Source organism: Hyalella azteca, unplaced genomic scaffold (assembly GCF_000764305.2).
Source record: "Hyalella azteca isolate HAZT.00-mixed unplaced genomic scaffold, Hazt_2.0.2 contig10999, whole genome shotgun sequence".
Lineage (NCBI taxonomy): Eukaryota > Metazoa > Arthropoda > Malacostraca > Amphipoda > Hyalellidae > Hyalella > Hyalella azteca.
The window spans coordinates 448082-471167 of NW_025941012.1; the positions used below are offsets into that span (position 1 = coordinate 448082).

At 40.9% G+C, this 23086-nt stretch overlaps 3 protein-coding genes and 1 long non-coding RNA gene across 4 annotated transcripts; all 4 read right to left on the reverse strand.

The window, feature by feature from the left end:
* Positions 1 to 2914: 2914 nt before the first annotated feature.
* LOC108665288 (histone acetyltransferase p300-like) lies at positions 2915 to 4753 on the reverse strand. The gene is made up of 4 exons (XM_047882669.1): positions 4730 to 4753; positions 4160 to 4266; positions 3514 to 3628; positions 2915 to 3127 (listed from the first exon to the last, which is right to left on the reverse strand). Exons 2-4 carry the CDS (start codon positions 4183 to 4185, stop codon positions 3017 to 3019), a joined length of 252 nt encoding a protein of 83 aa, XP_047738625.1. The 5' UTR covers positions 4186 to 4266; positions 4730 to 4753; the 3' UTR covers positions 2915 to 3016.
* Positions 4754 to 5579: 826 nt separating this feature from the next.
* LOC125178573 lies at positions 5580 to 6785 on the reverse strand. Its single transcript, XR_007156950.1, has 3 exons — positions 6730 to 6785; positions 6015 to 6142; positions 5580 to 5677 (listed from the first exon to the last, which is right to left on the reverse strand). It is a non-coding gene; the product is annotated as an uncharacterized LOC125178573 (long non-coding RNA).
* A 10352-nt stretch (positions 6786 to 17137) lies between these two features.
* On the reverse strand, positions 17138 to 20669 carry LOC108665283. The gene is made up of 5 exons (XM_018152019.2): positions 20513 to 20669; positions 20143 to 20207; positions 19494 to 19799; positions 18951 to 19068; positions 17138 to 18669 (listed from the first exon to the last, which is right to left on the reverse strand). Exons 4-5 carry the CDS (start codon positions 19029 to 19031, stop codon positions 17755 to 17757), a joined length of 996 nt encoding a protein of 331 aa, XP_018007508.1. The 5' UTR covers positions 19032 to 19068; positions 19494 to 19799; positions 20143 to 20207; positions 20513 to 20669; the 3' UTR covers positions 17138 to 17754.
* Positions 20670 to 21678: 1009 nt separating this feature from the next.
* Positions 21679 to 22143, reverse strand: LOC108665287 (classical arabinogalactan protein 9-like). Its single transcript, XM_018152022.1, has one exon. It carries the CDS (start codon positions 22141 to 22143, stop codon positions 21679 to 21681), a length of 465 nt encoding a protein of 154 aa, XP_018007511.1.
* Between the last annotated feature and the right edge of the window lie 943 nt (positions 22144 to 23086).

The following is a 23086-nucleotide window of genomic DNA, read 5'->3' on the forward strand; positions in this document are numbered from 1 at the left end:
GTCCCTGCATAAAGCGATCTTGCATGCTGCAGCCCGAACTTCCCAAATATAAAGGCCCGAACTTTACAAGTGGACTGTATAGTATAACTTTGCACTCTACTATCCGCGGTGTGAAATACGCATCGTTCTTGCTTCCCGCTATACTATCGCATGTTCTGTTGTCTTGTCTTGTGACCAGCGGCTCCATCACCACCATATTTTGTACTGGAGACTGACCGCCGAACTGGAACTACGGGTGTTTCTGCTCCTGAGCTTTGAAATGTAATAGTTTCATTCTTGTATTTTTAATGGATTATTAGGAGTCACTAAATACAATTCCAACGACTAAGAATGATCGTAGACCCAAAAAATGCCCCAAAAAGTGATGACTACGTACTGAGGAACAGAAACAGACTACTTACTTTTGATTTTAGGAACCAATTGTTTCCACATCTGATAGTTGAGCCTTTTGCCAGCACTTGAAGTGATTAGGTATGTTCAAGTATAATAATAACTTGTCCGATGAAAGGTTCAGCTTTCTCTTCTTCATAAATTTAAGTTCCCTGATTATGTTTCGATTTCCATTGCGTAATCCAACCATCTGAACCATAGCACATCAGGTAGACATTACATCATTAGGTTCTGATGCCATATCTCGTAGGTACTTGATTCCCTAAGAATTACTTCATCTCTGTTCATGCATAGGCCACTCCTACTTGTGCAGCACAGCATTGTGAAATGTAGACCAAGTACTTTTTTCGGTCCCATGTTGTAAAGTTGTGACTTCTCTCCTTATTCATGTTTTCACATATAATCAAATGAAGTTTTCGTGAAGTCAAACGTATGCAGAAACTCGCTATTAAATTTAATAAGTGTTTTTGGTTGAACAGTCAGCATTAAACATCGGAATTGTGACTTTTACGTATCTTTAGGATTAAAATCTATGATTGTTTTTTGTTAAATGAACGGATTCCGGATATACTTGTTTTGTATGAACTATGATTATTTCCTAGCAATTCAAAGTTACTCTAAGTCATTAGGACGTAAGAATTCCTTCAGTAGAGGACCTGATGGTCAATAGCTCCTCTGTTTTCTTGGTTGTGCCGAAATTCTATAGATTTATCTTTTCTAACAATCTATAATCCAGCTCGAAAATTATAAATAATTATTTCCTTTAGAGAGCATGTAAAGCATTGAACATCAATTTTGATCGAGTATTAGAGCTTCGATTAAGAGGATTACACAGTGAATGCTCAGTAATTTCGACCTAGATTTTTTTGGCTGTTCATTTGACGCTATTTGCAAGTTTATCTTTGCACTTGCCCTTTACTTTATCGTGAAGATATTATCCAAGCTTTAGCGGTTGTGCTGAATATCATGTTCGGATCTATTTATTAACTTCTAACGTTCATTTTTGTTTATGAAGATTCAATAATTAACGAGTTATGCATCAGGCCGAGAGAACTACAGTTGCTGTTTCTTTCCGCACTGAAGGACAAGTCAATATGTTACAGAGATCAAAATTTCACGCCGTAAAAAATTACCTGTTTCAATCGCAACTCGCTTTAATAGAACTTTTCTTGAGGTTTTGACATTATTTCAAGTCGAGAAATGAGCTGAACTAAACAACGCTCCCAGCTGTTTTTTTTTTGTGCCAATGAATCCTTTGAGATTCTTCTTTACCCTCATACATGTGCCTATAATTAATATTCATAAATTGCACAGATGCTTACGGCTCTCTCATTTCCAAGTTTCAGAGCCCATGTTCCTCGAACTTCATACGTCAATTCGGATGTTGTTAGAAGTACTAAATCTATTCGCATACTTTGACATGAGTTAGCATCTGCATCTTGTCTAGCACACACTTAACGTTAATACTTAGATGTTACTTGTAAAAATCTGTACTTGCTTGCTTGCCAAAACCAGACAAACGCAATTTGTCGCATCGCTTACGATAAACTAGATGACAGATATATTGTCACATGATTAATCATCGCGTTGCTCCATTGATTTCTTGGCACTAAATGTCGATGTAATGCTTTATTTGCTCATTACCTTTCCTTGCTGCTGGAATTGAAATTAATTTCGCTTGAATTTAGATGCAACTTCCTCCGTAATTTTTGTTGAAATGGAATCTTCTGCTGTAGCTCCGAATGACGCGAGAACCGTAACAGGCCGCAATCCCTTGCGTGACTTGGCATTTTCAGTTTACTTTTTGTCGAACGAACATGCGGAGAAAAATCAGTGAGTCTTGTCATGAAAACGGTGAACTTTTTTCGCCCATTTGCTCAATTGTGGATCATCCCAACTTAGCTCAGTTATATAAAAGGTCAAATTGTAAAAACAGATATTTTTTATAAAATATTCATTTCTCCTAATGCGTAAATTGTAAGCAACGTTTTGGCCGAAAAAATGGCCAGTATTTCTATGATTTTCCCATTCCAGAACGCTTGTCTACTTAATTAATTAATATTGAATGTGATTTTTTATGTGTGTTGTGACTCGATGACAATGTCATAGTGTGATATTGAAGAGTAAATAAAATCTTTAAGTGAGTTTATTCGCCTAGAGATTTTTACTTTTTCCTTCTTTTAAATTGTCACCGAAAGTTTGCCGCCCTTTTTAATTTTTCAGGATGTATCAAGCACTACGGCCAATAGCCGGAAACTATCCTGTTAGAAAACATAGATCTCATTGTAGTTTCAATCGCCGGTATTTTATTACACTTTGTGTGTAATTAAACTTAAATTAAAGTTAAATTAAACTAAACTTCAGTTAACTTAGCATTAAACTTCTGGATCAGTAGCGTGACTCCCCAGTGAATTTATAGCGCCTCCCCCCACACAGACACGTATAAAAACATACGCCTCTTTCTTGACATTTAGTACGCTGCAATTTTTAAGAAAGGATAAACACAAAAATGTAATTCACAAATAGAATCCCATTTATTAACGGTGAGCAAGAATTTTTCCAACGCAGTATTTTTAAAAAATTTTATTAAAAAAAAATCATTAAAATCAGTTTACGGAGGCTAAATCTACCTGTTAGCTTGCTGACATGGACTGGACGCACGAGCGGCGGCGTCAATACGAATCTGGCCCTCAACTAGCTCTTGAATCATCATTGTTACCCGTGTTAAGTAGTCCTCCTGTGGAAAAGGATAAAATTTGTTGGACAAAAAAACGGGATGAAGCATTGGAAATCGAGCCTTCTGGTGGCTCAGTTGTTACAGCCAAGATAGGAGCAGAGAGGTGCGGGTTCGATCCCAGCTCTGTGCGACGATTTCTGGTCAGAATCGGCAAGGAGACCGGGCGGTTAAGCAGAGAAATTTTGAAGTAGTGAGCTGCGGGTTCAAGCCAGGCCTACGGCCTAATAAACACTGAAACCGCTATAATATTATTATATTATATTAATTATTAAGCAACAAATATACATTTTTCAAAAATTTCACCAGTAAAAATTATATGCTATACGAACATGAACAAACAGATCGACTTACAACAAATTCAAAACTAAAACAATTCCAAGCGTCACCTGTGAGCTTGCCATACTGAACAAGTTTCCCTCGACTTTTCTGGCATAGTTGACCAGGTTCTGGCTCTCGTCCTGCATTGTGATGGGCTCCGGGTCGGGGGGAATGGCTTGCACCCTGCAACAAATGCACCTTGTGGTTATATCAGATATAATTGACAAAATATGGCTTAGCAGGAAATGTGATCAAGCATCTATTTCCCACTAGGTCAAAATGGCTGAGAATCAGCTGAACATGAGTGATAGACTGATAGTATAGTATAGTATCTTCGGCATTAAAGGATAGGCCTGTCGCCGATTCTTGTACTTTTCTTGACTAGACTGGCCTTACGGACGGTAGATTTAAAATCGCTTCTAGATATCAGTTGTTCCGTAGGGTACGAGGCATTTTGATAAAAATGCCATCGATTAAATTCTACCAGCAGCCATTGTGAGACGTTCAAATCTCAATGCTGCGGTGTTAGACTGCCGACAGACTACAACTTATTCACACTTCTCACTAAAGAATCAGGACAATAATATAGACACAAATAGAAAATTGACTAATTTTGATCAATGACAGGGAAAGTAATGACACGACATTATATTTATATAACAAACTATGACCTTATATTTTGAATCAGGTGCAGTTATTACTAATGATGCTCACAGTCTCTGTACGAGGTAGTTGCGCATTTCACTACTGACGTTGCGGTGCCACTCTATGGTATCTTCTGCTTGGCGTGACGTTGATACCAGAGCTGTCGTGGCGTGGAGCTGTCAGGATAGTTGGGTAAATTCAACAAAGATTCCGAAAAAGTTAGAGAAGGAATGAAACCCTAATCCTCCATCTACCTATACTAGACCCTAAGCAAATGACTAAAGTTAATTAATATCCACCTTAAAACGTCCCAAACGGAGGTTATCCCCAAACGAAAATTATGGTGAGCCTAAGATAAATCCTACCTAGTAAATACACGAGTAATAAATAGTTTATAAATCCTGCTAAAAACCACATTCACAAAGAATTATAGGACACTAGAATTATAGTCTCAGCAAGGATTAGGAGCCTGTGGACGCTGAAGATGCGTAGTCCAATAATCAGGTCGCAGGTAAGATTTGAGATGTTGCTAGGTCGGCTGCCGATACAAATCTAAGCTAATTTGAAGGTGCGCTACCTCGTCACTTGGGCAACAAGTGAAGGCAGCAATGCATTCGAAACAAAGTGGCAATTTCTTACATGAGATGCTTGCTGCTGCTGCTGCTGTTGTTGTTCGTGTTGTTGCTGTTGTTGTTCGTGTTGTTGCTGTTGTTGTTGTTGGTGTTGTTGCTGTTGGTGTTGTTGCTGTTGTTGGTGTTGTTGCTGTTGTTGGTGTTGTTGCTGTTGTTGGTGTTGTTGCTGTTGTTGCTGTTGTTGCTGTTGTTGCTGTTGTTGGTGTTGTTGGTGTTGTTGGTGTTGTTGGTGTTGTTGGTGTTGTTGGTGTTGTTGCTGTCGTTGGTGTTGTTGCTGTTGATGTTGATACTGTTGATATTGTTGCTGTTGTTGGTGTTGTTGCTGTCGTTGGTGTTGCTGTTGTTGATGTTGATACTGTTGATATTGTTGCTGTTGTTGGTTTTGTTGGTATTGTTGCTGTCGTTGGTGTTGTTGCTGTTGTTGGTGTTGTTGCTGTTGATACTGTTGATACTGTTGATACTGTTGATATTGTTGGTGTTGTTGGTGTTGTTGGTGTTGTTGGTGTTGTTGGTGTTGTTGGTGTTGTTGGTGTTGTTGGTGTTGTTGGTGTTGATACTGTTGATATTGTTGGTGTTGTTGGTGTTGATACTGTTGATATTGTTGGTGTTGTTGGTGTTGATACTGTTGATATTGTTGCTGTTGTTGGTGTTGTTGCTGTTGTTGCTGTTGATACTGTTGATACTGTTGCTGTTGTCGCTGTTGTTGGTGTTGTTGTTGTTGTTGATGGTGTTGTTGTTGATGGTGTTGTTGCTGTCGTTGGTGTTGTTGCTGTCGTTGGTGTTGTTGCTGTCGTTGGTGTTGTTGCTGTCGTTGGTGTTGTTGCTGTCGTTGGTGTTGTTGGTGTTGTTGCTGTTGTTGGTGTTGATATTGTTGATAATATTGTTGTTGATGTTGTTGTGGCTGATGTGGCTGCAGTTGCCGATGGAGCAGGTGCCTTTCTTGCTGCCGCAACTGCTGCAAGGGACAAAAATGGCTCAGGGTTATTAAAAAATGTTGCTATCAAATGAGAAATCATAATCATGACTACAGGGGTAAGGTGGGACTCATATACTTGTTTTGTATGAACTATGATTATTCCTAGCAATTCTAAGTTAACGAGTTATGCATCAGGCCGGGAGAACTACAGTTGCCGTTTCTTTCCTCACTGAAGGACAAGTCAATGTGTTGCATGTTACAGAGATCAAAATAGTCGTCATAGTGATATTTTATGACGACGTGTGTGCACAAAATTGTCTGAAATCTGTATGGGCACCAGGCCTTATTTACCTGGTCATCACTGTCTTATTATTACCTGTTCAAACTGTAGCACTTTGTGCTGCAGTTGCTGGTTTTGTCTGTTAAAGGTTTGCAGCCTTTTTGTGTTACGTTGCAGATGCATTTTCATTTCGCGTAACCTCCTCCATTGTTCGCTGACACTATCTGTCAAGACAAAGAGCATCTACTTTTTACAACACTTCTCTTTAACTTCATTTCTTGTCTGTCTGCTAAAAACCCTACAATCGATATTTGACACAATTCTACCTCTCCAATCGATTTGAAATTTTGCACACTTGCGTAAAGTCGGAGACAATACATGAATCAATTGACAAAATATATAATTTTAGCGAGTAAACAAAATTTTTTTAATTCAAAAAATTTTATAAATACTTATGTCATCTAGAAATCTTATAATCGATATTCAACACACTTCTACCTGTCCGATCGATCTGAAATTTTGCACACTTGCGTAAAGTCGGAGACAATGCATGAATCAGTTGACACAATAAATAATTGTATAAGTTCAAATTTTTTTCATAGATTAAAAAAAATTAAAAATTAATTTTTTAATACATGGAAATGAAATTAGAAATTCACTGAAGATGTGCGACATAGGAGACACTGTATCTTTAGAAGTGTTGTCTTTAAAAGCAATTTTTAAACGCATATTATTACTCACTATTTAAACCATAAACAAAAAGTATATTGAAACTGTTTAATTACAAGAAGTTTATCCATTTTTCACTTACACATCTCTACTTGATCACGATTTATTTGACAAATCAAGATTATTTGAGTCTGGAAAGAGAGAAGTACACATGTTACAATGTTAGATCATTTAGATGCAGTCACCTAAAGAATAATTTGTTGTGGACTTTATCACTAGCGAGCTGAGGACGAAGACTACTAAAATATTAAATTACGAAAATTTAACGAATTAAGTTCAAGAAAACTGCTCAACTTTTCCATAGCGGGCCCACCTATTTACCATTTTAAGGGGTAAGGAGCTAAAAGCAGCATTCAGACTGGGCTTCTGTTTGACCATATATACATGGATTCTATAATTCGTAAATCAGTATTACCGGATGTGGAAGCTAGAACTAGAAATCACCGTTCTATAACTCCTGCCTATATGCTCTGCGAGCTAAGTATAGATTTTGCGTGACGTCATACCGACGTACGCTGATGCGCACAACTATATCTGTACACTAGGGACAATCGCATAAGAACAGGGACAGTATCCTTATACCGGAAAAACGGGCCGATTCTAAAATTGTCAACTAATGGCACATAACATAACATAACATAGTGCTGTCGGCGCTGAAGTGTAGGCCTGATGTGGCCTGTCGCCGATTCTTTTCCTTTTCGTGCCTTGTTCATAGAATCTAAACTCGTGTCATTTGACCGGATCTTTTCATGACTGAATTTAGCGAATAAAACTTTTAATCATTTGAAATAGTCTCAGAAGTAGCGGGGCCAAAGTAGAGAAAATAACTCTTAAAAATTCCATGCAATCGTAGCTAAATGTATTTAAAGTACACATTAAACATCGACCGTCATCAGCGTCAAAGAATAGAAGTCTAAGAATCTCCAACAGCGAGGTCGAAGTTAGTTAATACTGCAAGATAATGAACATGGAATGAAAAAGTCGCAATATGACAATTAGCAGAACAGTTAAACCATTCTAAATCATTAATATAAGCAATACGATTTTTAATCACGTTACATTTAAACAACTACACACCTGATTTTATTATTGGCAGTCAGTGTGGTTCCGCACTTTTAGAAGAACAAATACTTGAAATAAGATGAAATCAAATTGAGATGGATACTTCAGTAGGAAATAGTAAAGTAAAGTTAAAGAATTGCTTTGAAAGAAGTTAAAATGATAAATGGTGGCAGACGCTAGTAGTAATAATACAGCGTATATCAGTGCCGTCAGCATTTAGGTTTAATCAAGTTGAAATTTGAATTTTATATATGATTGAGCCTGATAGTTCGAATTAATTTATAACTGAAGCATCCAACAGGAAATTAAAGCATAACAGTAAGCAACTTAACAAAGTGAAGGAAACTCGGGCACACCAAAATAAGGTAAAGATACCCTCCAATGTGTGAGCTTCGATGATTTCCAGTTCATCCAACGGGTCGAGACGCAATGACGACATCCTATGTTGCAGTGTAGTCAGCCACTTCGAGAACAGACGAGTCTCACCAGCGAACGGATGACTTGGACGCTTCTTCAGGTCGGAGATTAGCAAATGTCTACCCGTTGGGTCTGACACTGCTCCTGCGGGGTGGAAGCTGCGAGCCAATGGATCGAGAGCACTGCGAAAAGCGTCGGCTGGGGTGGGATTAGTTTCTTGATGAACGCTTGAATCGTCAGTGATGCCGTACGTCAGCACACAATCTCTCCCCGCTGTGCCATGCGACGCGAAAACCCCAGGCAATACGTCGCTCAGCCAGGAGAGCACCTTGTTAGAGCCCGGCTCAGAAATAGCGCTCCTGCCAGCCCCCGAGTCGGCTTCATCGTTTTCCAAAAAGCACTTCATCTCGGCTAGTTGCTTCTCGCGTAGCAGACTTTCCCGTTCAGTTCTTCTCTGTCTGCAGCTGAAGTTCAAGCAACCGTGTATCTAAAATGTCTAAATTCTCCTGAGTTTCCTTGACAGATTGGGTCTTCAAAATTTCTAGCGATAGATGGTGTCGTTCTTCGTGGGATAAAGTCTTGCTCGAGGACCAGTCCAGAGAGAGAATAGACTGGAATGCAACGTTTGTCTCCAAACCTGCGGTCTCGCTCAAATTTTTCATCATTGCTGAACATTTCTGTCGAGTACTGGTGCGAAGACCAATAAGTTCAGCTGCTTCGGACGAAGCACCGGACCTGCTAACAAGTTGAAGTAGGGTATCGTGGCTTGTTTATAGTCCTTCCACAAACTGCACACGCTGTCGATTTTTGAGGAAACGTCTAACCTGCCTCTGATCTCTTTGTCGAGTTTATCAACGTCCTTTTGAAGTTTGTTAATCTCAGTGGTGACAACCTGCAACGCTGCACGCGCACTCTTCTCCGACGGCCTCGTTCACCGGGTTTGGCTGCCACTGGCAGGAAAGGAGCGTTGCGAGGCAGATATGTTCAGTCTTAAAATGCCTAGCAAATTACGGATCAGGCAATAAGTCCAGCAGCTATCTTAATCAATCGTCAGTTATGGAAAGGTCGGGTTCCATAGGCCGGATCCCTTGTGAACCAAGTCACGAAAAATTCAAGAATCGGCAAAAGGCCATGGGCCTATTTCTTCAGTGCCGACACTTCTATTACATCGAGCAGAAGGGGCGTTAGTCGAGCATTTAAGTGGCGGTGGCCTCGAAACTCAGGGCGCGGGTCAGCTGAATAATTGATCCATATTCACTTTAACTGTTCTGGCTAGAATTCCAAGGGCCACTCGAGGGACAGAAAACGCCGCAAATAAATAGAAAGTCAAATATATAAAAAAATAAATGTGTTTCAATTAATTAAGGATTCAGGGTTAACGACAATTAAATCATAATGTTGCCAGATGTATCACAATGAGTCGCTTATGACTGCAGGTTACTCAACTTACGTGAATGGTAGCCCTAGTCTGAATTTCAAATTGAACGTTGGAATTTTGTTGCTTTACCCTAGTCATGAGAGATAAACAAATTTACGTTACACTGGTGATAAATGGACATACAGAGCATGACTCTCTCACTAAGATACAAGATAAACGGACGAGATAAGATTGACATTAAATTGACAAAACATTATATAACGCTTATAACTAAACGGCCTATGGGGTAGCGCAGCTGTAGCGCTACTCCCAGCAGCATGCAGCTGTTGTGGGCTCAATCCTTAAGCCAGCTAGGCCCAAACACTCTTGCTCATTTATGGCTCGTGTCGTCCTTCAACCCCCTTTGTCCCCTTCTCCCAGGGCTCAATTCATACGAGAGTTCTTAGTTTAAAAGTGTAATTCTTAAGTCTCGAGGCTTTTCTGAAAATACATCAATAACAAATCAACCAGTGCAACCTAATGGACTCTTATATAAATACAAATAAATACATAAATACATAATTGAATATCCTAATTTTAGACAAACACAGAATATATTTCCACCATAGTTTAAAGCAGTGGTTCCCAAACTTTTTCAGGCTGGCGCCCCCTTTGGCTCCCTAGTGAATTTCTAGCGCCCCCCCACAGACATACGCCTCTTTCTTGAAATTTAGTACGCTGTAATTTTAAAAAAAGATAAAGATTAAACACAAATGTGTATTTCACAAATAGAACCCCATTTAGTGAACCAATATGTTTTTCTGCTGTTTTAACTGTTTCAGCACTAGAAATCTAGGACGTCGCGGGCGAATTTACGGCCAGGAAGAAATTACTTGATCACTGTGAATTTCGGCTCGTAATGCCATATAACTATGGCAAAAACAAACGATGGCAAAATTCAAACAATTTTCACAAGCAAAACATTATCGTTAGGTCATAATGAATACGTGTATCAAGTTTCATCGAGTTAAGTTCATTTTAGTTTGAGAGATATTCCTTGATCATTGAATTTGGAAATTGGCCGTGAGACCGGCCGCGAGTCCGGCCGTTAATTTGTCCGAGACGTAAACACAGGATCGAGAGGTTTTAAAAACAGATCTGGGTGAAAAAACCATCGCTGCATGGGAGTCCTGCATGATTGAATTAAGTATTAATTCAACCATGTCAGTATAGTACTGCACGTGATGTGTACACATCGTCAAATGAACGTTCGAACTTCTGACACTGACTTTGGACTACCGCCCTCCGATCGCCCCCCTACGGCCCTCTTCTTCCTTACCGCCCCCCAAAATCCTTCCATCGCCCCTAGGGGGGCGATATCGCCCACTTTGGGAACCACTGGTTTAAAGCCTAAGATTTCACGCCTATTTACACACACCCTGATTACACACGACACCCACCTCCTTCACGGTTCCGCACAACAATGACAAGCCTGCTATTCCTAACCCGTGCACGTAACAAACAGATTTCTCTAAACCTAAAATTACTTGTCGAATATAAAAATACTTGATGAATTAAAATCTGTTCTATAAAACCCTAACACAGCTAACAACACAATGTGCGGGCGGGGAAGCCGTGCATTTGAATACGGTGACGTCCGCGCTATTAGCATACGAATAACAAATTACACGTCATGCGCGTACTGGATGTGACAGCGAGTGCTGTAAAGGTACATTGACTCAACAGTGTCAGGTCGCGCTTTCATGAACGAGGCCTTCTGCTCTTCCTTTCTGACGTAACGGAGATCATGGAACCAATCGCAGAGCTTTTCCTTGCTGCTATCATACGTGTCGCTGACGTCACGCAGCGATCGGAAAGCCTTCAATGCGCGGTCCTGCAAATGACGCTCCAACTCTGCAATCCATGAATCTCTCGAGCCTCTAAAGTTATAGGGCAACATGGGGCAACGCGCCCCCCCCCCTTTTATTAAACTAAATTATTGATGAAGTTTTAATTGATGCGAGGTGGTTCTTTGTTTTGTTTCAAGGTACAACTAATGTGGAATGTCTGAAGTGAATTAGACGCCTATATGTTTATTCAATTTTTAATGAAACACTATTTTGTAAAAAGTGTCAAAATGGGCCCATTGCCCCACCCCTGGGGCAATGGGCCCATGGGCTTGGGGCAAGGCGCCCACCCTTGGTCCCTTTACCACAAATGCATATTTTTTCGTTTGAAAATGAAAAAACAACACTTTACAGTTAAAAATAAGAAAATGTAATAAAAAATATGACATTCACTCATTTATTAACAACTCAAAAAAATCATATACGTAACTTGAACAAAATATACTCTTGGCTTAAACAATTTATCACTGACGTGAAGAAAAATATTTCATTGACATAAAATGAAAAAAATATAAATAAAATAAAAAATTCGTCCTTGACACGAAAAAATGTATCCTTGACAAGAAAAAATATATTTAGTTGATCAGAAAAAACTTCGTTCCAGTTTCGTCCATAATCCAGATATTATGTGCAGAGAATTCGTACCTTATCGTGATTTCAGCCAACACCATAAAAACTCATCGATTTTTGGCTCATTGGTGTTGGCTGAAATCAACTTTTGGAAAGGCAAGAGTCAATAACTCGATAAGGCGCCATAAATACGCATAACTAGAAACTAAACCTGCTGCCTTGAGGCGGCAAATCGAAAAATCATGCAATATGAAGTGTAATTTTTAATTCAAAAAGCTATTCATAGTTTGAAAAGGTCATTGAGACAAATCTAATGATGTATAACACAAGACTTCACCATGGGCGCTTTGCCCCGTGACACGCGTGGGCCCGTTGCCCGCCACTAGGTATCATTTCAATTTATATTGTGTCAACATTTCATTTTAAAAGCTAATAGTCTAAACTTGATCTCAAAATTATCCATATAAATATTACTTTGAATATATAATTCACAGTAATTTCAAAAGTTCATCTACAGTAATCAAAAAAAATTTATTTAGCAGCAAAAAAAATTTTATCTGGACTAAAACAGTTATTCACAAATAACCTAATAACGCAAACACTTGCGATTTTTCGCGCACCTTAATGTTCGTTAAAAAATTGTCAATGTATGCAAGATTTTCATGAATGAAGTTCTCTTCCTCATCTTGACTACGGATCTCATGGGGCAGGTCTACTTTACTTGCAGTAGCCATTGGGAGCGTGCGATACTATAACCATATACGGTGCGGAGCGATCAGGAAGAAAGCACTGTATGACTAGGCACTGAATATTCGACACTTATCACCAGTCACCACTTGGAACATTTAACTCCTTTGGTTACTAGTTAAGGCACGAAACACGACACAAAATACGAACTCGCTGGCACGGCACCAAATTATGCTGTGGGCTCACTCCAAAAGCCAACTAGGCCCAAGCATCAGCGTTAAATGCGGCTCATGATCGTCATACAAACCCAAACTCTTCGTGTTGCGAAGAGATTTCTAAGTTTATGTATTCCTTATTTAATGTTCCAAGTTCAAGCCTTAACTTTCCTGAAAATATAAACAAAACTAATCAATAAAATGCTTAAGATAACTAGGTTGCTATGAATGATAAAATATTTAAAACCAAAAAATCATATGAAAACGGTACTGTAATCTCTTCACAATATTATTTACACACGATAGTCACACTTAAAATTCTTCACTAGTACAAGACACGTGCCTTCGTCACGTCTCCGCACCAAACAATAACTAGCGCAGGGTTCCTGGATTGCGGAAGTGAACAGTGAGGTAGTCTCTTAAACTTATAATTCAAAAAATGTCTCCAATTAAAACCCTAACAATAAGATTACCATACTATGCACAACTTGCCTAAATAGAGGAATAATATCCGACTAAGAACGTATAAGGCCCTGAAATAATCACCTTGGCGGTAGTTTAGCGCATTGCGTAAACCAGTGGTTCCCAAAGTGGGCGATATCGCCCCCCTAGGGGCGGTGGAAATAGTTTTGGGGGCGGTAGCCCGAAGTCGAAGTCAGAAGTTCGAACGTTTGCTTGACGATTTGTACACAACACTTGCAGCACATGACTCCCAGCGATGGTTTTTTCACCCAGATCTGTTTTTTTAAACTCTCCTGGGTTTACATCTCGGACAAATTAATGGCCGGACTCGCGGCCGGTCTCAAACTAATGAACTTAACTCGATAAATCTTGGTACGCGTATTCATTAGGACCTAACGGTAATGTTAAGCTAGTGAATTTTTCTTTTAGTGTTGCCTTCATTTGTTTCTGCCACAGTTATATGGCAATACGGGCCGAACTTCACAGTACCGGGTACTCAAGAAATTTTTTCCAAACTATTGAGCAGATTCGAACGAAATTTTGAATTTACTGTCCTAACTACCAAACGTTAATGTTTGGCTCATGAAAATTTTTTCGATTGTGCCTTTGTTCGCGAGTTTTTTTTTTTTTTCATTTCACCTTCATTCGTGATTCAAACAGCAATATGTGCTTAAATTCGCAGTAATCAAGAAATTCCTTCCAAAACTACTGAATGGATTTGAGCGAAACTTATTATTTAAATACCTAGCCTCAGCAACGATGATGTTTAGCTCGCTACAATTTTTTCGTTTTGCCTTCGTTTGCGAGTTATACGGCTATACGTATACGGATATACGTAAACGGCTCTTGGTTAAACCGGCCGGTAGAAAAGCCGATCGTTCCTCCTATATCTGTATAACTCGCGAACGAAAGCAAAATAGAAAAAGTGTCGCAAGCTAAACATCACCGTTGAGAGGTTAGGTATTTATATTCAAAGTTTCGTTGAAATCTGTTCTGTAGTTTAGAAGAAATTTCTTGATCGCCGCGAATTTAAGCGATAATTTATCCGACGATACGGACCGAATATAAGGAAGTGTGAAATCAAGAATGACTGTGAAATTAAAAAAAAAAATCGCAAACGAAGGTAAAATCGAAAATTTTTAAAAGCCCAAAAGATTTCTAGATTCTATATAGGTTTCTAGTGCTGAAACAGTTTTAACAGCTTAAAAACATTCACTAAATGGGGTTCTATTTGTGAAATACACATTTGTGTTTAACATTAAATTGTTTAACATTCTATTAAAATTGCAGCGTACTAAATTTCAAGAAAGAGGCGTATTTTTTATATGTGTCTGTGGGGGGCGCTAGAAGTTCACTAGGGAGCCAAAGGGGGCGCCAGCCTGAAAAAAATTTGGGAACCACTGGCGTAAACTATACGCTCATAAATAAATGCGCTTACCTACACCTACTCCCTGCAATACACTAAGATACACACCAGTAAGGACACAAACATTCACTCCATCGTGTGGATGGATATTATTAGCACATCTGAACTCACACAGGCTCAAAGTTACCGGTCTTTATTTTCCCTAAACTTAAACATATCCATCGAAACTCCACAAATACGAACTTTCACGCTGAACTCCCTACTTTTTCTTCACGATCCATGCGCACACAATGTTGACAGACAAGTTCGGATTAGCCATAGTGTTCACAACTGAGCCGCTCTGTATCCTGCTTTTCAGGCCCAACGGTCATTCTTACGGTTGTCCTATGGCTGTAAGTCCACCCAGCGTGGACACCCGGAAAAGAAGAAAATATATCCTGCTTGAGGTCAATCTTTCTAATGTTATGAACTATGTCTTGTCCCAACGATGACGGATCAAAGAACGTCAATAGGTGTATGGTATTGAAATGTTCATATAGATATTTCAAATGTACGATCTATGGTATAATGTGCGCCTCGATGAATATTCCACCAAAAACTAATTGAGAAAGCAGCGTTTTGATACTTAAACGATATCTCATTAGGTCTATCAACCACACTCAACGCTAGTCTACATAGTTTTTCACCTCAGCAGGTTCTATTACCTGCTTCATCAAACGCTTCCTCAATCTCGCGTAATTACGGTTGCGTTCCTTATTCCATCATGTAGAGACCTCGACTGCTTCCAACGGGGAACTGGCGCGAAGAACTGGCAAAGATATGATTACGAAAACTTGCGTCGCATATTCTCAGCTAATACCAGCCGCGTGTATAAGCACTTTTAGGCTCTAGATTAGTACAAGTCACAGCCTCACATAACCTATCCTAAACAATACTTCTGCCCTCTAACGCTTGAGGTTATTTATCCACAACAAGTTACGCGACATCCTTCTAAATACAGAATGTAGACAAATGATGATTAATGTATAATACTTGGTTGTGGAATCGGAAATGGTTCACTCATCCTACTATAACTTATCGCTTTTATTTTTTTCATGGTTACATCAATTCGACATTTAATTAAAGCAAATACTCTGTTCGACAAATAAAATCCTAATTCTGCGTTCATCGATAATTCCAATCGAACTTGTAATTTGTTTCATGATTTTATGTAATACTGGACAGGCGAACTACGAATTTTGCAGCTTATTCATTGCCAGTGAAGGTAAAACTCGTACACTTTAATGTTACCGCTCATTCACACTAGTATTTCAGGGACTCACTGAGAGGCACAGTTGAGGGTGGTCCGTAGGAAATACTGGAATTCGCCACGTAAATGACTTTCTCGCCAGCAAGACATTAGCAAGGCTTCCTGTTGAATTGGTAAGCCGTGCAGGTTCCATTGAACGCAAAGGCAGTCATAGCTGGAAAAATTTAATTCGATTTATGGCAATTTTTTATGTGATTCACAAAGATGTGATTAACATTTTTGTGATTAACACATTGACGCCCGGCGACGTCTATAGACGTCATGCCGGTTTGGTCCAAATGCATACCCCCACCATTCTTTATTTATAGTCGGAAAAGATACCGCATATTTTGTGTCAGTTTATATCTATAATAAACGAGTCTAATGACAGTAAAAAATTTGAGTGACGTCTATAGACGTCGTGGCGCTTTTGGTACCCTCATGGGCACCAAGAACTCACGACGTCTCTTCCCGTCATGCAAAAATGAAACGCATTATATCATATAAACTTTCTTTATTCAGTTAAAAACTATAACACATCATTATTTCATGAATGCAAGTGCTATTGCAAGAAAATTAAATGTGTTTCGATGTCGGCCGCCCGCGCGAGAGAGAGAGAGAAGGGAAATGTTAGGAATCCTACCTACATAATAACTTAATGTGAGGAATCCTACCTATATAATAACTTAATGTAAGGAATCCTACCTACATAATAACTTAATGTAAGGAATCCTACCTACATAATAACTTAATGTAAGGAATCCTACCTACATAATAACTTGACCCCAGAACTGAGATCCGCGGTCAGGCATCGCGAGCTCAGCGGTGGGGCGCTCAGGAACAATCCCACTAGGAGCGCGAAATCCCATAGGACTTCTGACGAGCACAGACACCCGTCATCAAAAGTCCCTCCTGAGGGGGGAACATACAACAAATGCACAAAGAACTTCACATAGGAATTCATCTAACTAAACTCACATATACATAAATAAATTCGAATATCTATTAATAGGTAACTTAATAGATAAAAGTGTGGGATTTACCACCGACTTCTTGTTTGCGGTTAATTGGCATTAGCACTAAACCGTGCGTAAGAGCATTACATTTAACTCGTCAGAAGAGATCCGCACAACTCTGGCAAATTTACATCCTTAACTGAGAAATCACAGCCTCATTGAATTTGCAGGTACCATAAAACTACAAGTTATTATGATGTACACACCAATTATTATCCCAAACTACATGTTAATATTTTGCTCATCTTTTATTCAATATTTATTTCTGAAGCAGGAAAAATCCCAGTTATTCAAATTTAGAAGTATGAGTAAAATGCATTACAAGTAGTCATAAAATCTGAAACAATTGCTGACAGCATCAATTTACCACAACGGAAAGTCGCCATCGTCCATCCCCCAAATCAGAACGCCTAGCCTACGATCAAAGCGCCTGACATCAAATCAGCCCAAGATCAAACCGCCCGGCATCATATCGGCTCACAGGAAAACCGTCTGACATCAAATCAGCCCACGATCAAATGCCCCAGGATAGAACGGCACAACCAGAAGTTAGTTGCACGGGCGCAACGGAGCGCTGGACAATATGCATGAGGGAGTGTACCTGTACCTAAAACCATTTTTAATTTGAATGATAAAAAATTATACATATCTGGAAACACACAGTATCAAGCAAAGTAATCTGTAACCCAACATATTATCTTGAGCTGCTAGGAACGGATTTTGATTCAATCACGGGTTACCCCAAAAGCATGTTGTGATTTTAAGTTACTATCTGCTTTTGATGTGATTTTAAGTTACTAAGCTCATCTTTAACTTCGGTCTTGATCTCCATCTTTACTTTGACGTCAGAGCCCTCAGTTGACAAGGGCTCCTTCTTGACGTCCATATCCATAGGTTCTTGCTTGATGAAGTTCATGACTTCAGTTTTGTCATAAGGAAGAGTAGCTGATCCACTAGTGGCTGCAAGGACAGAAGAAGAGCTTGTCATTGTGGAGGTACATGGCAAGGAAGACTGGAGGCTCAAGTTGCTGCTGTAGGTACCAGCAGGGCTGGACGAAGCGACTATATTAGGAGCTTGGGAGATGTGTGACAGCGAAGTGTTCGAAATGTCACCTCCGCTGCACGCAGCAACTTTTAGAGGGGCAGAAATAGGGATGTTGAGGACATTCATGGCGGTTGAAGTGTAAGGTGGGGGCGCGAGCTGCGGTCTGAGGGAGTTGTTCACAGAAGGAGCCATGGTGCTGACGCCTCCAGGGAAGATGTACGTGCAAGATGGACCCATCAACGAACACGATGGAACATTAACGGGGAGAGAGTGAACTGAAGATGCCTGATTCGGGGAAAGGTTCGTATTACACTGAAGAGAGGAGGGCAGATTGGCTGGAGACGTAATGGTGATGGAGGAACTCTTACAGACCTGCTGCTGCTGCAGAGGGCTGCTTGACATCTTGATGGGCAGCGCCGTACCACGAATAAGACCACCGACAACACCTCCAGCGTTCGTGGGCTTCACCACGACAGAGCCCGTGGGTCTCGCACCATGTTGTTGTTGTTGTGATATGCCAGGGCAGCCCAATGTGTTGAAGCATGAAGACGCAGGGAAATGCCGTTCTGAGTGTAGCCCCACAGCGGCGGAGTTCCCAGAACCGATCATTGCCTGGGGCGAGGAATCAAGCTGCGGAAAATGATGAGGTTTGTAAGCATTTCTCGGGTAGCAGGATGGCTGAACTCGGACTGTATGAATAACTGAAAATTGGCAATATTTGGGAATAAGAAGAATATGAAAAGTTTCATTTAGGGTAAATTTTAGGCTGTTTTTAAGCATTAGCCAGGATATCTGAACCAAAATGATACACATCATTTCAGAATTACGCCAGCTGGAAAATAAAGTAACATAAACGTAGCCAAACAGCTAGACTCAACAAATATCAAACAAAAACAAGTAGCCTGACTCACCCTAGAGCTTGCAGGATTGAAGAAGTCGTTGCCAACATTTCCGGGTAAGTTGACCAGATTCTGCATCTTTGGGACCTGCATAGTGATGGGCTCTGGGCTCGGGGGAATGGCTTGCTCACTGCAACAAACAATAGGTTATTCTCCATATGCCATGCAAACATTTGGCCATATGTTAGTTACATCATGTCAACAAATGGAGCATATCATATATTCATGCTAGGTCATCACTTAACTTGAGATAAACAACACGACCGTGTTAGTAACATACTTAATAATAAATGATGCTCCTGGAAGTCTCTATGTACAGCTGAGTTTATGGTCAGGTGCTACGATGTATCATATCATGACATTCAAAACTGAGCTGAATATGACAGGCATAAGCGCACGTAGCGGCCAATTTGAAAAGCATTTGGTGTTTGAAAAGCATTTTTGTCATTGATTTGTTGGTGTTTGAAAAGCCCTTCGTGATTGGCTGACAGAGTTAGGAGCTTATTAAGTTTTCTGATAATACGGCCCCTGTTTGCCCTCGCACGCCGGCCTCACCTCCTGCTCCTGGACGGACGATGACAGCCGTCTTCTCTCCTCTCCCGCGAGCATCTCCTCGAACGGTCCCTGTCATTATTACCATCACGGTCTCTTGCTTCGTCTCTTCTGTCGCCGCTCCTCGAACGGTCCCTGTCATTATTACCATCACGGTCTCTTGTTTCGCCTCTTCTGTCGCCGCTCCTCGAACGGTCCCTGTCATTATTACCATCACGGTCTCTTGTTTCGTCGCTTCTGTCGCCGCGACTTCGGTCCTTCCGACCGTCTCGGTCTCGGTCAACGTTGCTGTCTCCTTGCCGGTCTGCCCTGCTCAAGAAATTCCTTTATGGACTCAACTAAATTTGGGTAATCGTGTGGGTCTCAGAAAAATTATTATCGATTACATATTGTTTACAAATCTGGATCATATCATTTTCATTTCATCAGGAAACATTTACTTGAAGTAATTTTACCATTCTGGTTTATATTATGAATGAGTTTTGGTCAACAATTGTCTTTCAAGTTGACGAGAATAAATGTGCAACATAAAGCTCCCTCACGGAGGGAGAACTGGCAGGTTTTCAGACAAAGTGCACTTTCGTGCATATTTTCTCTTATTTCTGAACTCATTCAATTCTCAAAGTAACTACTATTGAAGAATTTATTGCACCTTTCTTTGGGGTAGCGGCCGTTGTCTCGCCTGTTCTGTTGTTGCGCTGTGCTTGACTGCTTCGCCTGCAACAAACAATTTTTATATTACATGGACAACATCTTCTGGAGCCACTTGTCGAAACATTACATGTTATCTGGTGAACATAAGCAATGAACAAGAATGTCAGAGTTCAGACAACAATATTAATATTAAGTGGTAGTTGTGTCCCCATCGCAGCACACCTACAAGGGACAAGAATGGCTCAGGGATATCAGATATTGCTCAAATGAGAAGACAGAAACTGAAATGACCTACGGTGTATCTAGCCAAATAAAGATATTGATGAATCTGCTGCTTCTAGAATTTGTGTGGCACCAAGCCTTATTACCTGGTCATGATGGTCTGCTAATACACGTTTTACTTGCTCCAGATCTCGTCGTAAGAAATACAGGATCGAAAGTTGTTCCAGATGTCCAGAGAACTGCAAAACATGTCGTTGCAGCGCCTGTTGTTTGAACTGCTGCAGCTGTTGTTGTTGCTGCTGCAGCTGTTGTTGTTGCTGCTGCAGCTGTTGATGTTGCTGCTGCAGCTGTTGCTGTTGTTGCTGCTGCTGTTGTATTATCTGCTGCAGCTGTTGTATTATCTGCTGCAGCTGTGGCATATGCGGCCAAGAATCTGCCAAGACCAAGAGCATTTACTATTTACTCACTATCGGGCCATTTTTTAACAAAAAACATGTTTTTACTTGACGTTTGTTTGATATTTATCACTATATTTGCTCATGACAATACATCCACAACAAAAGTATACTATTGAGACAAAATAGAGAAGTTGGATTGAAATAGAGTTTAGGTATCCCTGAGCCATTCCTTACTTACCCATTATGGAGTCAAGCCAGGCAAGTAACCTCTTCTCTGCAGGATCAAATGGAGCTTTTGAAAAATTTTTTAATCCTCTCACAAGACTAAACTAACATCATTTATAATTATGAGTCTGGAAGGAGAAGAGCACAAGTGGGTATATAATGTAAGATGCAGTCACAAATAATAATTAAAAGTAAAGCAAAAGCTGTAGTGCACAGTAAAGCATGGCAGCAAACAAGATTTTTTAGTTGCCCCATACCCCTCAAGTCCTACAAGTAGATTAATTAACCCTTTAATGACCATATTTTTTAATAAAGTAAACAAAATTTCCGTTGTTCCGGTAATAAAGCATGACTGAGTAAGTCCTAGACGAGTGTAGTAAGTCAAAATTTATGTATTGTAAAAGAAATGAAAGGCAACATTTCAGTCCACTTGGTCTTATGAACCCCTAAATCATAGGCAACCGTATGATCCATTTATTATTTTGAGCACACAATATGGATGAATTTGTATAGTTAGCAAAGTTCATTATTGTTTTAATCATCACTTCTGCAGGCGATAATAAGTCCAAAAAAATTGCAAGAAACTCTTATTCAAGCTTAAATTTGACAAAGCAATTTCTTGTTTTCCCAAAATCCTTGAGCCTCTTGATCATGGCCATTGCCTTGCAATGTTGTTGTTTCTTGCGTCGTCACACTAGCTGGTGATAAGAGGCTCCAGTGGTGGCCGGGGGGAAGGTATCGGCAGAGGTGAGATGGGCAAAGGCAGGGGGGGAAGGTATCGGCAGAGGTGAGATGGGGAAAGGCAGGGAGGGTGGCCAGGAATGACGCCTCCTGCACATGTCTGTTCCACAAGGAGGAGACGAGGAAGGAGGAGCAGGCAAAAAGATGCTGGACGGACTGGAGAGGATCCCCGCACTCCGGGCAGGCGGTGCTGAGGGAGCGTACGACCCTAAAGGTGTAGGACGCCATGGAGCTACAGTATCCTGAGCGATCTGGGATAGCGCCAAGCGGTAGGGGCGAGGAAGTGAGGCCTCTTCTGATGCAATCTGTGGTGGTGGGGCTGCAAGGACAGCGCTATTGTAGGTCGCTGGATCGCGGGAGGCAATCTCCTTGCGGAGTGAGCACTTAACTTCTCCATAGACGCCGGCGGGCATGATGCCTTTTGCCAGCAATGGCGCAACAAAGAGGCCAAATCTCAACTGAATGGATGCTTTCATGGGGCAGTCTCAGAGGGGAGCAGAAGCAATATGGAATGAGGTATGGGAGGGCTGGAGGGCGCTCCCAAGGAACTGGGTGCAAGCCAGGTCGAGGTGAGCGGACAGGGAAGGACGCCCGTCTCATGGCGGAGATGGGCGACTGGGCCATTTTGAGGCAGCTGGTGGCTAGTCTCAGGACAGAGTTGTGGATAGTTTGAAGGCTTGCTATTAAGGTGCGTGAGGCGACAGGGTACCAGATGGGGGCAGCGTAATTGAGAATTGGGCGTGTGATTGTTCGGTAGGCGGCAATGATGTCCTTGATAAAAATCCTAGTTTGTGCCGGCAAGAACATTCAGGATATGTAAAGAATCTGTTGCTTTAGTGACTATGGCTCTGATGTGAGGTGAGAACGTGTAGTGCGTGTCCCAGGTGACGCCTAGAATTTTAGGGGTTTTATCTAGGGGATGATGCCATTGTAGATTGTGACAGAAGGGTGTGATTGGGATTGGTGAGTGTCTGGGGTGAAGAGCGTGACGGAGGACTTGCTAGATGCCACGGCCAGTTTCTGGGCAGCCGACCAGTCTGAGACGTCCCCAAGAAACCCAGCAAGTTCAGTCTCCACAACGTCGAGTCTCGGGAACGATAGAAAGATATCGGGAAGATAATGAACTCGTCTGTATACAAGGCAATACTGCAAACCGGTACAGGGATATCAGAGATGAAGTGGCTAAATAGGGCTGACAGCTCCAAAATGCTGTCGGCCTGCTTGCGGTTGCAGCGCAGCCCGAATGCGGGCCCCAATCGACAGCAAATCTTTCTGGGGGACCCGAAGCCAATGTTTTTTGGTGCTGCCGGCCTGCGGCTCCCCACGTGTGGTCGGCGTCTCTGTTGCTACCGGCGG

Bases quoted from the DNA above. Each gene is read 5' to 3' on its own strand.
- LOC108665288 (XM_047882669.1), bottom strand. From the start codon at position 4,185: ATGCGCAACTACCTCGTACAGAGACT. The intron at 3,629-4,159 runs GTGAGCATCATT...CATTTGTTGCAG, and splicing joins AACTACCTCGTACAGAGACT to GGTGCAAGCCATTCCCCCCG. The intron at 3,128-3,513 runs GTGACGCTTGGA...CCTTTTCCACAG, and splicing joins TCAGTATGGCAAGCTCACAG to GAGGACTACTTAACACGGGT.
- LOC108665287 (XM_018152022.1), bottom strand. From the start codon at position 22,143: ATGCCCGCCGGCGTCTATGGAGAAGTTAAGTGCTCACTCCGCAAGGAG.
- LOC108665283 (XM_018152019.2), bottom strand. From the start codon at position 19,031: ATGCAGGTCCCAAAGATGCAGAATCTGGTCAACTTACCCGGAAATGTT. The intron at 18,670-18,950 runs GTGAGTCAGGCT...CATTTTCCGCAG, and splicing joins TCAATCCTGCAAGCTCTAGG to CTTGATTCCTCGCCCCAGGC.